We start from the raw sequence: 15495 nt of genomic DNA on the forward strand, positions 1-15495 counted from the left end.
GAAAATTTGAATAAGGGTAGATTTGAATAACGATATTTTTTTTTATATGTAACGGTTAGGGGTAGTAATGTCTTTTTACTATGTTGCTTTTGCTCGGAAGGGCAATAATTAAAGACCACCATTTTGAGGGGCAAAATCTAAAGACCAGCCAAAAAGAGGGGCATTCGCGCCAATTGCGCAATATGTAATAGTAAAGCTTACATAAATAGCTACTTTTTAATAGCTTCTAACAAGATATAACTATAAAATTGTTAATTACGAAGAGTAGCTAGTTTTATGTTAAAATGCGCGTATTTCATTTTTTTGAAATACAGTGAAATATAAAATCAGATTGAGTAAAAATAGGCTATATTTTTGGAACAGATTCTTCTTTTTCTTTTTAAATGGTAAGTAAAATTAAATCAACCATATTTCACGCATAACGGCTGATGTTCAATAACAGCTCACGTCTTTCTCTCCCCCTATTATTCCATTCCAACCAGAAATACACTGAAATATATTGAAATACACATAATCAATGGCAAAAATAATTAAATATAAATAGAAATATATTGAAATACACATAATCAATGGAAAAAATAATACACTGAAATATACTGAAAATTAGATATAATGTTTGTTAATACATAGAAATACACTGAAAATATACTGAAACATTTTATCAAACACTTGGTGGGCATGAAGCTCCACAAATCTCATCAATGGTGTTTCTACACCAACAACCTATTCTCTTGCTCCTAGATGATGCTACAATACCATATTGCTATAATCAATACTGTTCTTCATCACTCATAAGATAAACAACACCACATGATCAGCAAACATAAGAAGGATTTTCCTCTTCTTTCGGCCCATCCATGGAGATTTAGCACACGAATTGTTATGGCTGAGCTTTCAGCCATTGGCTGGAGATCCTCCACTGCTTTCCTTGTTGCCACTTCCTCCACCACCAACAACAATCACGACAACCACCGTGATAGAGATCATGGGAAAGCAAAAATGAATTGGATTCTGAAAAGGAAGAGAAAAACAGTGAATATTGAAGGTAGAAAGAGAAACATATGAGAGATGAAAGAGAAATAGGAGTGGAAAAGGGAAGAAACCGTATGAAGTGGGAGAGAGGCCGTAAAATACATTTGGTGGGAGGAAATAACCGTGTGTATATTGTTGTAGCTATAATATGTAAATAAAAAACTCATTTAGCTACTAATAGTTAATTAATTAAATAGTAGTTATCATCCATAAATAAGTCTTAGAGATTGTTATGCTAGGTAAAAATTCCTATGTAAGTGATATTAATCTTCTTGTAATTAATAGGAAATATTTCATGTAATCTGTCATTTTAATGAAAATATACCTTGTAAAGTAAGAAAGTATCTTCTATACAAAACAAGTTGCAGAAGGATCAATCGGCTAGCAGGCTAGTTTCTACTAAAGAAGAGGCTCCTTTACACCTTTTGCACATAATCACTGCTGGTTAAAGTTAGGCAACTATTAATAATACATGAATTAGTTATGCAGGTGTTAATTATACAGGTATTAGTTATGCGTAAGATTTGTTATATTAAAAATAAATAAACGTTATATACTTTTTAAAATTAAAATATTTGTTTACAATTCTACCCCTGTCCTTCTTTAGCTTTATATTTTTTTTCTTTGCATTTTTATTTAGGCAGGAAGCCAATGTTTGAATTTGGAAGCACTACTAGGAAGTTTATTTAGGCAGGAAGTCAATGTTTTATTTAGAGTGATAAGGGTAATATTGTCATTTAAACTTTTTATTCATATATTAGTTATACAACTATTAGTTATTCCATCTTCTACCTCGCATAAAATAATACACAAATTCCCTCATAACTTATATATGTACTTAGTTATAGGGGTTTCAAAATTGCAAATCAAACGTCGTATTAATTTTATACTTGAATAACTTATATCCTAATTAGCTACCAAACATCATATAAGTTATACAAAGATTAATATATGAATAAGCTGCCTTTTACTAGCTACCAAACTACCTGTAACTATTTTACATATGTGTGAAGTATGTTGTCACACATGAGGTGAAGAAAAATGTTTTGACTATATGGGGGAGATGAGCACTCAATATGGGAACGATTCAATATACATAGTGCATTAAGAACAATACTAAATCGACTAAACATTCAGGATATGAAAAAGAAAGTAATTAGAATTGTACATTCAGGATTTCAAACTATGCATGAAATCAAGCATATTAGCCCTATTTTTTTCTTTAACAAGCATGTCAATTTCTGCAATTTGAGAAAGGCAAAATACATCAAATGACACTTAAACTATACCCAAAATGTCGGTTCGCCACACTCAAACTATGCGGGCGACACTATTACAATAACTTCTCAACATCTAAAAAGTGAATTTAATACCCCTCAAAAAAGTGTGGCACAAAAAAAAATTTATGATTAAATATAGGCGCGTTTTGTTGATTTGTTTTTATCTTTTTATGTTTTTTTTTTTTTTTTTTTGCTAAATATACCCCCCTGCCCCCCTCTTCTTCATCTTCCTCTTCTCCTCCACGCACCCCCCCCTCCCGCCCCCCACTACCCTTGCCAACCACCTCCACGCCACCCCACTCCATTCTATCACCTTCACGCCACCTCCTTCATTCAAATTCACAAACAAAAAATCTAAAACATAACCCATTTCTTCTTCTCCAAAAACCACCCAATGATTTCTCCAACCAGCCAAAGCAACACCCACCACCACCCCACCGGAAAAATTAAATTAAGGAACAAATCATCCAAGTTTAGGAAACAATATGCAACTATAATGAAGAAATTGCACGAATTGCCCTTCAAATGGACTTTTAACAACATTGAAGAAATTACATGACGCCCTTCAAATGGACTAGATAAATCAAATTTTCTTCATTGTTGATAACCAATGAAGAAATTGCATGAGCCCTTCAAATGGACTTCCTCCGTTTCCTCTTCTTCTTTTTCGAGCAACGGTACTCCATCTTGTATTTTTCTCTTGTAGTGTAATAAAATGTATTAGATGAGGTCTTATCTCGTTACACGGTATTCTCTTATTTGGAAATTAGTACTATTTGTTGAAGTAAAATTGATGGTGGTGATGAAATTAATGGTTGGGTTTGGAGTTGATGATAATGGGGTGGTGGATTTGGTAGGTGGCGGGTTGACAGTAATGGTGGTGGTTTAATGGTGGGATGGTTTAGTGATGAAGAAGAGATAATTATTAGAGAATTTTAATAGTTAATTAGGGATTAATTAGTATAAATTTAATTAACAAAAGAAAAGGAAAAGAATATAACAAAATTTAGAAGATTTCCACGTGGCGGCGCATGGCGCTGACGTGGGGGCAAGTGTTACACACCTCCCCCTGTTGGTTTATCGGCTTTTGAGGGGGGTATTAAATTCACTTTTTAGATGTTGAGGTGTGTAATAGGTCGCCTGCATAGTTTGAGTGTGAACTCGACATTTTGGGTATAGTTTAAGTGTCATTTGATGTATTTTGCCATTTGAGAAACCAAGATGAATTCCTCAAATATACGTGTTGCCCTACTCACGGGATTTTTTAATTGGTGTTCGTCAAATAAAGCCCATCAGCAACCTTTTCATCATCTTACATTATCAAGCACAAAACCAATTATTGTTCATGTGGTACTCTCCATTGCGATCAGGTTTGATTGGCCTCAATGAAAGCTCGATGTTAATAACGTATTCCTTCAAGTGTTGCCGAAGAGGTCATATGGAACAACCTCATAGGATTGAAGATGAGAACTTTCCCACTTTATTTATCCTCTTCGCAAAGCAAACTACGATATCAGTCAAGCTCCCCGGGTGTGGTACAACGAATTCAAGAATCATATGCTCATGTTTGAATTCATAAAATCTATTAGACAGTCAGCTCCTCATCCGTCATCAGTATCATGCCACTATGTATTTTCTTGTCTATGTGGATGACATTATTGTTAATGAAAGCAATATTTCAGTAATTAATCATGTTATTTCTTTCACCGCTGCTTGTTTTTCCTGTATAAGATTTCGACAATCTCACCTACTTTCTAGGTGTTGGAAGTCCTACGAAGTGAAGAAGGATTTGTTCTATCACAAGCAAACTATATCAATGATATATTGCATGGTGAGAATTTGTGTAATTGCAGACCAACTAAAACTCCAGTAATGATACTTTGAACAGCTTGTCAATGATGGTGCAAAATCAACAGATGCAATTAGATACAAGAAGATCTTGTGAAACCTACAATGTTTGTCCTTCACTCGTCCAAATATATGTTTCTAATAAATAAATTGTCATAATTTATGCAAACTTCCCCCGATACTCATTGGAAATTAAAGCTCTGAAACAGGTATTTAGGTATTTCAAGGGACTACTCTGGTTTACGTTTGATGCGCAGTAATGATCTCACCTTTTTTTTTTTTTTGGGTATCTCACGTTAAATATGTATTCTGATGCAGATTAGGTTGGGAACGTCACTAATTGAGCCTCCTCTACTGGTTATCTTCCGTTTCTTGGCCATATTACTGTGAGTTGGTCCTCCAATAAACAAAGGACAATTGCTCATTTCTCCACTAAAGTTGAAATGTCGGGCAAGTGCCATTGCAAAAACAATCTGGTTAAAGAATCTTCCAGCAGACTTGCAACTTCAAATTCAAAAAATCCCTACATTTACTGTAACAATGTTGGTGCAACGTACTTATGTGAAAATCCTGTTTTCACAGTCAAATGAAACGCGTTGCAATGGATGTTCTGTTTGCAAGCAAGTGCAACAAAAACAGATTCAAGTTGTCCATATACAAGTTGCAGTCCAACTAGAAGACCCTCTCATAGATGAGAGTTACAGATAGAAATGAGAATTGACCCACTGTGTGTGAGTGAGAGATGAAGGAATTAGATACGAGTCACCCATGTGGGTCAATCCGGATCCATATAAATAACAAATAAATATATTGTTGTTAGTATATGCTTAATTTAAAAGGATGAAAGAACTCAACAATTAGGACTCCTCATGAACCGTAACCTTGCGTCCCGGTGTAGTTCGTCTTGTATGTGATTACACTGTCTGACTAGTGAAACGAATTCAATGATCCTTCTACAAACTATGTGTTTGATTTATTCTTCAAGGATCTTACTAGTTAAAATTTGTTTAAGGCTCTAATACAATGTAAGAACTGATGTAAAGGCCCAAAAATTTGATGAACTTTATTGAATCAGTTATGGCCTTTAATTACAAAAGGTATCAAAACTTCCTAGAACTAAATTAACTTCGATAAGCTAACTAGTTTAATAAGGTGATTATTCAAAACTTGAAATTGCCAACAAACAAAAAACAAACTGGCACTAAATCCTAGTGGTTAACTAGTAACAACAAATAAGTTGACAGCAACATGTGAGCTGATAAACACCAGTGAATAGGAACAAAACGAAAAGATGAAAAACAGTATTAAAATCCGAACTCCAAATGGGAACCTGGATATTACATAATTCTGAATGGCTAATTTACGTATTCATCTTATCCAGAAATATGTCCGAAAGCGAAGTCTCGGATAGACCAAGTTTACTAGCCTTTTTTATTTTTACAATATTTTGATATTAAATGTCTTAATGAACATAAGTCGGGGGCAAAACTGAAAGGAATAATCACGAATAAGCCGCAGCAATCGTGGACTAAAGATCTCCACATACTTGAAATTATTTGGTCAAGTATTAAAACTTAGATATGAACTCATTGTGGATCTTCCATAAATCTAGTTATCAAAGATGATGTGTTAATACCCAAAAAAGTTCATTTCGACAGATGCTTTTTGATGCAGAAAATTGTTCTTATTCTCGTCTCCTCCACAAATGACATGCTAGCTGGTATGCTCATGCTAGCTGATATGCTTTGTATTTTGTATCTAATTAGCTTTCAGGCAATTGTGGAAGCAAGCAGTAATAGCATAAAAGGTGCCAAAATTCTTTAAAACATTGTAAATAGAAAACCCTTTCAAGAGTTTTTGGGGTTCCAGTACAGTAATACCATTAAGCTTGACATAGAGGAGACAGCGAGACGGCTTAGCTGAATGCTCCTGAGATTACAGCATTGAGTTCTATACATTAACTTAGGCCTCTTTCTCCATCTCTACCTGAGAAAGTGCTAGTCTTCCTAGTTCCTACATTACATACTTAAACAACTACACAAGTACAGGATAATGACATCAAGGCCTCATAGTAGATAGTATTGGAGCAAAGTGTCACACTGACCTCTTTCATGCGTTAGAGTTCTCCATATGCATAATGAGGAGGTTTAAATCTAGTAGAGTTGTCTGAATGCATGTCGAGGAAGCCAGTCTATGCACCAGGCAGTGACTTCCAGTCACACGTCTTCTTGAAATATCTATTGCCTCTTTTTCGCATTCCAGTTCCCGCAAGACCAGCTGAAAGAAGAGATTTTGTGTCTGGTCTCCACTGAAAATCTATTAGTGTGGAGAACAAGGTAGAAAGTGCTGGACTGATTTCACTATCCTTTATATTGCTGCATGAAATCACCTTGAGGCTCTGGATCTCCTTGCACGAAATGAGTGCAGATTCGAGGCCTTCAGTTGTGAGCAGTGAACAGCTTTCTAGGCAAAGAGACTTCACCTTCCTGTTGGAAATAACACCAAAATGAAGTCGTGAAACCAAAATTCCTAACATAAGGTTATTTAGTTAATTACAGACCCTTATTTAAGTGAATGCAGACCAAAAGATAATGCTAAATTGCCAGTCAAATCTGAGCAAGTTCAGCGTATAAAACTCAAAACTGGACCCTTTATAATCTAAGATAGCATACTGTCACATGATAATTGATAAATCAAGCATCAACAAAGAATTGAAACATAATTATCATGTCATCAACGTTATGTGCTTTCTCTAGTGCAAGATCGAAGGGTATACTTTTCAAGAAAAGATAAGGTATTTTAGTATTAATAACTGAAGAAGCAAGAAGGTACATGATTTCAGAAGCACATACAAACCGGCCTTAAGACCAGTCTATCCTTTAACACAGACAGCTACAAAAATCTATCACAATTGGTCTATGCTACTTATATACTCATCCTTTTACCAAAAGACAAGATCAAAGGGTATACTGTGACCAATAACATGCACTATTACAAGTAAACATTATCCCTTCATTTTGTGGTCTTTTAATACGAGGTTACAGTGGAAGCTAAACTACAAAGTCATTTTTTTTTTTTTCAAAAGTAAGGGACTTATTTTCAAACTCATAAAGCCTAAACACAGTTCAAGTATGTCAAATGCATAACAAAATGCTAAAGTTTCCAGCAACAGGAAGAAAAATAAATGACAACAGAATTAAATAATCAATACCTTAGACCACTGGAAAGACTAAACATTTCATTATCCAGTCCCCAACAGTTCTGGAAAATAACCTCTCTAACTTCTTGACAGAGTAGAAACAATGTTCTCAAACTCTCCTTATTTCTCAATTGGCATTTCTCGAAATGTAATCTTTCTAGTGTTCGACAAGATCCTACATCTTCATCAAACCATCCACAATGATCAATACTCTTACAAGACAAAAACCTCAAGGTCTTCAAATTTTCACAATAAGAAAGAGCAGACAACCAACCACCCTCCATCCTATGATCACGAAGAATCAGCTCTTCGAGCATTTGGCAACATTGCGCAATCGCCTTAACCCCTTCATAACTCCCTTCACAACCACTCAACTCCAGCTTCACCAATCTCTTACATCCCTGAGCTAAAATAGTCAGTCCAATATCAGTAACCGAAGATTTATAAAACCCGTCAACATTTCCAATCAATCTCAATATCTGCAAGTTCTGACAAGCCGCGATCCCACGAAGAACCTGATCATTACATCTATGCAACTCCAGCACTTGCAAAGTTGGACATTCCTCAGCTACACTCAACAACCCCAATTCACTAGCATTTACGACCAACAATCTACGCAAATTAGGACACCCACTAGCTAAAATCCTCAACCCCTTATCAATTTCATCAGAAGACAACACAGATCTTTCCTTAAAAAACCAATCCTTAGGGTCAGCATTGCAATCCAGATGACAAGAAAGCAACTTGTGAGAACAAAAAATACCCGAATTTCGGGGTGAAATCAGAGACCCATTCACCAAATCAACATGGATAAGATTAGGAAAGCGAATAAACAACCGACCCGAAAGAAGAAAATCCCAATCAAGAACCTTAATAGACCTGACAAGACGACCTTGAAGGTTGAGCCAACGTTTGGATACAAGTGAATTGGAATTTCTTTGTGAATTTGGGAGTTTAGAGAGAATACAAAGAAGTATTTCATCAGATAGAATCGAAGTGGGATCGGAAACAAGAGAATGAAGGGTGAAATCTAAGGATTTGCGAAGTTGTGGTGATAGGGTTTGCTTATTTGAACGGGATTGAAGGTTCATATTGAAAAGAACATGATTGAGAGCTTTCTTGTTCTTTAACCATACATCAGTCCAGCTTGGAGATTGTAGCTCTTTCAATGGTGACCTGAAATTTGGTTTCTCAGCTGAACATGACATTGTTTTAGCTCTCTTTCTTTCACTCACACTTACATTATTTCTTGCAATTTGGAAATTTTTTGCATATTTTCTTTGTCAGCTTAGATGTATCTGGGAATTACTAGTTTCTCGGGTTACTCTCTTGTTTTCTCTGTCCACATTTTCCTGCAAAGTCGTTTAGGCAAAGCTTCGATATTTGAGTCTAACGGACTTCTAAGGAGTGGGGTCTGGTATCTAAGAATTTTGAATTTGGGTAGATGGGGCCCACTAAGAGAATTTCGGCCATTCTTCCCGTTTGAGAATGGGCTACTTTTCCAAGTAACATTTGTTTGTATTGTCTTTTGCCAACGAGCTAAAGTCCAAGATAAGGAACTTCATATGAATGGGGTGGGCCAGCCACCTTTTGAACCATTTATTCTACGGAAAAGGCCAAAAATTACCCCTAAACTTTAGGAAATAGTTTATCCAATATTTGCTTTGTTATCTTTGGGGCCGAATTATACTTTACTTGTTATCTTGGGGTCAATTATACTTTATGTCTTAACGATTCTTGGCGTGAATATCATCCCGACCACTTCAAAATTGTTTTTCCCTTCAAATAATTTTTTTCCCGCTAAAATAACCCAACTTGATTTTTTTTTTTTTTTCCGAAACAAGGGGTAATGGGTTGAGTCCGTATCACTTTGGCTGGAAAAAAAAATTTGGGTCCGGTTGGGTTATTTTAGTGGGTAAAAAATTATTTGAGGGAAAAATAATTTTGAAAGGCTGGGATGATGCCACGTGACAGCTGTTAGACATAAGGGTATAATTGACCCCATAGTATAACGGTAAGGCTATAATTGGCCCTAAAATATAACGAAGGGTATGGATGAACTATTTCCCAAAGTTCAGGGGTAATTTTGGCCCTTTTCTGTTTATTCTAATTTGAAAAATAATGGCAAATGTTTACTTTTTCACTACAACAACAACAACAACATACCACTGAAATATCATAAAGTGGAGTCTGGAGAGGGTAGAGTATACGTAGATCATACTCTTATCTTGAGAGGTAGATAGGTTGTTTTCGAAAGACTCTAGGCTCAAAAGAAAGCATGACAAAAAAAGTGAGATAAGGACAAGCAACTCAAAGCAGTATGGGAATGAAAATAACGAAAGCGAATAAGCCATGATAAGACAGTCTGAAAAAAGGAGCAGTAGCTACCACATATAAATAAGATAATCAAAGTACAAGAAACAACAGATAGTAGCAGAAATCAAAGGACAAGAAACTATAGAGTAATACTGCGACTACTAGTATGAAATGATAAGTGGGACTACCTGCTATTCTTCTACCCTAATCTGAGTCCTCCGTAACCTCCTATCTAAGGTCATGTCCTTCGTAAGCTGGAATGCGCCATGTCCTGTCCAATTACCTCTCTCCAATACTTCTTCGGCCTACCTCTACTTCTCATGAAACCTATCACGACCCCAAATTACGGGTCGTGTAGGCACCTACCTTATCCCACCTGGCAGGCGAACCCTTACCCCAATACTTCCTTCATAAAATCGTTTTATCATTTAGTACCAATAATATTGAATAAAATAAGTAAATAAAATGCTTTTCTAGTAAAATTCACACCTTACAATTTTAACAATACACATTCCCGGGACCTATTCTAGACGTGTACAAGAGCTTCTATGACATACAAGGATGGTCAAGTAAAAATAAAATAATGACACAGCTTCTGTCTGGGAGAAGATACACAAAAGCTGTCGGAGGATATCTACCGCTGCAACACACTGAAACCTCCAAGCAATAACCTGAAAACACATCTACACCCCAAAAGGAATGTAGCAAGAGTAGTATCAGTACACCACATGTACTGGTAAGCATCATAGGACGACTAAGATTAGTTCACGCAATATAGCATAAAATTACTCAAAATAAACATATATGTTCAATCGATTACACTTATTAACTATTTTCACTAAGTAATAGTTAATAGTTTATCATGAAATTACTTGGTACCCCTCTATCACTATCACTTACGTAATCACATATAAAGGACTAATGTAATCCAACAGCCTTGTCTATTTCACAGACTCTCTGACATCCATATCTTGAAAATAAGAAATCAAGGCAACTCTTTATACAGCTTCGTCCTATCGTAACTGATTAACAGTCCCTTTTATTTCGCACAATATAGCGAACTTACTAATCAACGAACAGACACAATGATATAACGATTCTAGACAACCATCAACTGCTATCTACTTATAAATTATTCCTGATAACAACAATCAACAACCCGTGACAACTAACACCCAATTTACGTATTTTGTTCTTAGCCTTTCCTGGCGTAGACACTAAATGCATGAAAAACTACAACTACTTTGCTATGAAGGGATTCAACTCTGAAATCTCGAAAGTGAGTCATACCTTAATATAATGCCATGAGACTCATGAACACTATCAACAGAGTGTCTATATATATATATATATATATATATATATATATATAAGGAAATAATTATGGAAGTACAACGAAATAATGTAATCTCTCACCAACCACATACACACATGCTAAATGGTAATGTTTTTTCCAAATAGCCATGACCTGCAGGGGACCCACAAACGAACCTCGGACCACAAGTTCACAACAAGCCCACATCGTCACCCCCTGTCGAATGTGTCTTACGTAGATGTATATGTTCCATCTTCAATTATTATCAGTATTATCAATCAAAATTTATTATCAGTAATTTCCATTACAAGTTATTATCCATATTGTCTTAGTCGAACATAATCAAATCATAAACATGAAGTGATGACAGAATCAGTGATAGACCAATCGAATTACCACAAGTCATACTAGAACTCGATATTAATCATGCATACCTACAACGGAAATTACTATAGTAAAGTACGCGCCACCTAACATATCGTAATCCAACCTATACTAAGACCAATTTACAACCGCATCAAGCCCAACCCTTCTAGACTTTCCATGATTACACATGCAACACTAATATCCCTCTTAGAACAATTAGCTAAGTTTCTCACTACTACAGGCCCTTTTTAATGCTAACAATGTCAACCTATCGTAGATCCAATTGAACTTTTTGTCGGAAGACCTAATCATGCTTTCTCCCATCAATTTTACGTCATATATATATCTTTCACCAATCAAAGTATAACTCAAGTAAACCATAAGCTACCTCGATGCCGAGATATCATGGGTCTTTGTGAAGTCTCCCTTTATCACAAATTCGGTCGAAGCCTTGACAAATAATTCTAAGAATTCCATGAACTCGAGAATAAGAGTCAAAATCAAGCATGCATAATTAATCTAGATTCCGAGGTGATTAATGTTTCTATGTTGTTTACGGACAATTCTCCTTTTACTAATCCTTTGGGGCAACTTACTATGGGCGGGGTTTTCTTTATGAATTCTTAGCAATAAAGATGGTTGAGGGCTTACCTTGACGAAGTCTCCAAATGTTCTATCAAATACTCTAGAAGGCAGCCTAGAATAAGATTTTAAGGAAAAGTGGGACAAAGCCCAGGAGTTGGGCCATATATATTTTTCTGAATTTTCGCTACCTTCGTTACAGCGATGGTCTCTTCGCTACACGGGCTCGCTGCAGCGGTCCCTGTACACCTGTGGCAAAGGTTTTTGTCCAGGCACATGAGTTTTGATTTTTTTAAGGATTTGATCACGATTTCAATTTTACGCAACATTTCTTAGTGAATTTAAGCTTTATTCCACATGAAACTTGGTTTTTGAACATGGTCTGCAGAAGGTTTTCAATAATGACCAAGCGGGTTGTTAAAAACCTGTCACACCCCGACTTTACTAGGGTGTGATGGGCACCCGACCCCACGTTTGGAGTCGAGCGAACCCGCTAACTCTTATTACATATCTAAACTCTTCAAAAGTTTGTACGTCGACAAGTAATAGAAGTCGTAGTTAAAACTCCGTCATAATACAACAAGGCACGTTGGCTGATAAGCCGCTATCGAACCGACATACTAAACTACATGATTCTCGCAAAGTCTATGAACTTTGAATCGAACAGCATAGCGTGACATGCGACTCGAGCAAATGGAGCTTGCCAACTTTGCCTCTTCTATCCCGGTTATCCATCCGGGAGTTGAAACGCGGCCCTCGGAGAAGAGGGTCGGAGCATTGTCTGAACGATAACATAATAAGAGATGTAAAACATGTCACAGAGAGAGAGTATCCGTACGTGAGACATATCATGTGTAAAGCAACATATAAAGCATATTGTATAAAGGGCCCGTAGGTAGGTATGAGTGCCTCTTAAGGCGGAATCATTGCTATCTTTGAACGTGCGGCCCGATCCATATACTATCTTGCGGAACGTGCAGCCCGATCCATTTGTATATACATGTACGTATTCTTTCTTTGAAAACATCTCATTTTCATATATAAAGAAAATAGAACATACCGTATTGCCGAGGCGTCGGCTCCGATCCATTTAACCACTTATCCCGCGTCCGGGCATCCCGCGTCCGGGATGATGTCATATCATTCTCCAACTGATCAGGTGGCTGTGCGCCTATAAGTTTTTCACATCTTCCCCATATACATATACATATACATATACTTGTACATATATCATGTCATAGCGATGCATGAGAGCCCAAGGAAAATCATGAAACTATCGGAGTGACATAAGGTCGGAAACCTCCGATTGTATTATGAAATAATCATGGGCGCTTTATCTCACCCCGAAAGAACTAGTAATAGGGCGAGACTATCAATGGAGAGTGACATTATGAGAAATCATAGGACAGGAGCATAAGGCATCATTTCGTTTACCTTAAAACCTTTGAAAGTAGTCATTATTCAAAAATAACTTAACATTTCATATCGTCGTATTCGTAGTAAGGACATATCCTCGACATATTCATCACATACTTTTCTCATATCCGGCCTCATCATTATCATCATAGAACCGTAGTCGTCGTTTTTGTCATTAAGACTTTCAATATTGTAAAACTTGGTTTTTGAAGAAAAGGGATATTTTGGAAAACACTTGTAAACTTTTTAGGAAGGAAAATCATACCTTGGGGGTCAAGGGTTTAGTCAACACAACGATTGTTTGGTAGTCGGAATGATAACCATGAACTTCCGTATCGCCTATAGTACGGAATCAAGCCTAATGGGACAATAAGAGGGAATTGGGAATAGTTTACCTCGGTCAAATGAGGCGGCGTACACAATTTACGTATAATACATTTCATGACATTACTCATGAGAGTTTTAGGGTAGTCGGGTCCTACTTGTGCGAGTTCTAGATGTTTAGGCACTTCTTTCCACTTTTCGTGAACATTTGCTTCAATTCTACTGAATGAATAGTAACAAATTTCAATCTCGGATTTCTAGGAAAGGAACCGTCCCCGAGGCACGTATTCAAGCCTATTATGTCTAAGACATGCCAAAAAAGGAAAGTGAAGTCTTACATACCTTTTCCGCCTCACGCGCGACTCCAAATTCAAGTTCCAAATCCACCAGAATCTACAAATTGGTCACATTTACCAAATGTTAACTTGAGCATCTAAAAGTGAATTCTCGAAGTAACACTTGTCTACCAAAATTTCGGCAGATTTCCCCTGGTTGCGCCATCCCCGAGATTCTAAATCGGCCAATTTTGATCAACAACAATCCGGAATTCAACCCGGCCAAACTATCCATAATACCAACAATTATTCAATTCTATTTAATTCAATTCACATGATTTTCAAAACGATTCAATCAACATAGCAATCCATCCAACACCTCCCAACTCAAGGAATACAACGACATATATCTTTCTTTCAACTTCATAAACTATATCAACAATCTCATTTGCTAGCAACATCACTTCCATAAATTCAAGAAAACATATTGAAATCACATGGAACTCCAAATCAGCCCACATAGTTCTACATCTTCAACATAAGTTATTAAACTCTTATTCTCACCATCCAATTCTCAACAACAATAGCCAAGAACACTAAATAAATTTGATTCATTTTTCCTTCAACAAGCGACCACCATTCGGCCAACAATGACAACTTCAACATTTCATGAATTTCATTCATTTTCTACACACCACAACAACACACAAACATGCACAACAACCAAATTACACTAAATAGAATTTGTTCATCATGCCTACTCCAACAACACAACTCACGGCCACAACTTCTGTACATACAACCCTTTATGATTTTTCATCCAATCCCATATACTACAACATGCACATATCATCTATAACACATGTAAAATATGATGGAACCTTACCTACTTCTCCTCCCTTCATCTTCTCGGCTAGCTTCCTCTTTGCAAGATAGAATGGTTTTCTCGTTCCAACAACTACTCCACGTCGTAGAGGACCTTCTAATTAGTAGGAAAGCTTGAAGAATATTTTTTTTCTCTTGACCATCACCATGGCCGAAATTCGGCCGCCATGGCTCTCTTTCTCCTTTTTTTTTTTTTTCTTTCTTGAAATTTTTAGACTTAGCAAATGATGAATTGGTCCTCCTCTTCAAGACTTATCATATTTATATATACATATGTAACACATGCCATGCACATGGCCTAAGTTAGCTCCCCTCTTTTTCTCAATTTTTCTAGATTTTCCTTAATTGTCAAAAGATGACTAATTAAATTGGGCTTGGTCATCTTTGTCCATAATTAAATTGGGCTTAGTCATCCCTTGGTCCATACATATATATTTAGCTCCACAAATATACAATATACACTTGTGCCATCTCATGAAATTATTTTTTCCCACTTTTAGCCTCCTAGTTTTCCTTATTCCAAATTTATCCTTAACGCTCCACACTAATAAAATTGAATACACAACTTATGCATTCTAGAACAAAAAAATTTAACCTTGTCCTTAACTTCCCGCCATTAACTCGGAATATTCAAATGTACAAAATGCGAGGTGTAAC

The 15495-nt window shown here is 36.4% G+C and overlaps 1 protein-coding gene across 1 annotated transcript; it reads right to left on the bottom strand.

Moving 5' to 3' along the window:
• Positions 1-5937: 5937 nt before the first annotated feature.
• On the bottom strand, positions 5938-8852 carry LOC132056699 (F-box protein At5g07670-like). The gene is made up of 2 exons (XM_059449004.1): positions 7372-8852; positions 5938-6646 (listed from the first exon to the last, which is right to left on the bottom strand). Exons 1-2 carry the CDS (start codon positions 8565-8567, stop codon positions 6352-6354), a joined length of 1491 nt encoding a protein of 496 aa, XP_059304987.1. The 5' UTR covers positions 8568-8852; the 3' UTR covers positions 5938-6351.
• Between the last annotated feature and the right edge of the window lie 6643 nt (positions 8853-15495).

Source organism: Lycium ferocissimum, chromosome 5 (assembly GCF_029784015.1).
Source record: "Lycium ferocissimum isolate CSIRO_LF1 chromosome 5, AGI_CSIRO_Lferr_CH_V1, whole genome shotgun sequence".
Lineage (NCBI taxonomy): Eukaryota > Viridiplantae > Streptophyta > Magnoliopsida > Solanales > Solanaceae > Lycium > Lycium ferocissimum.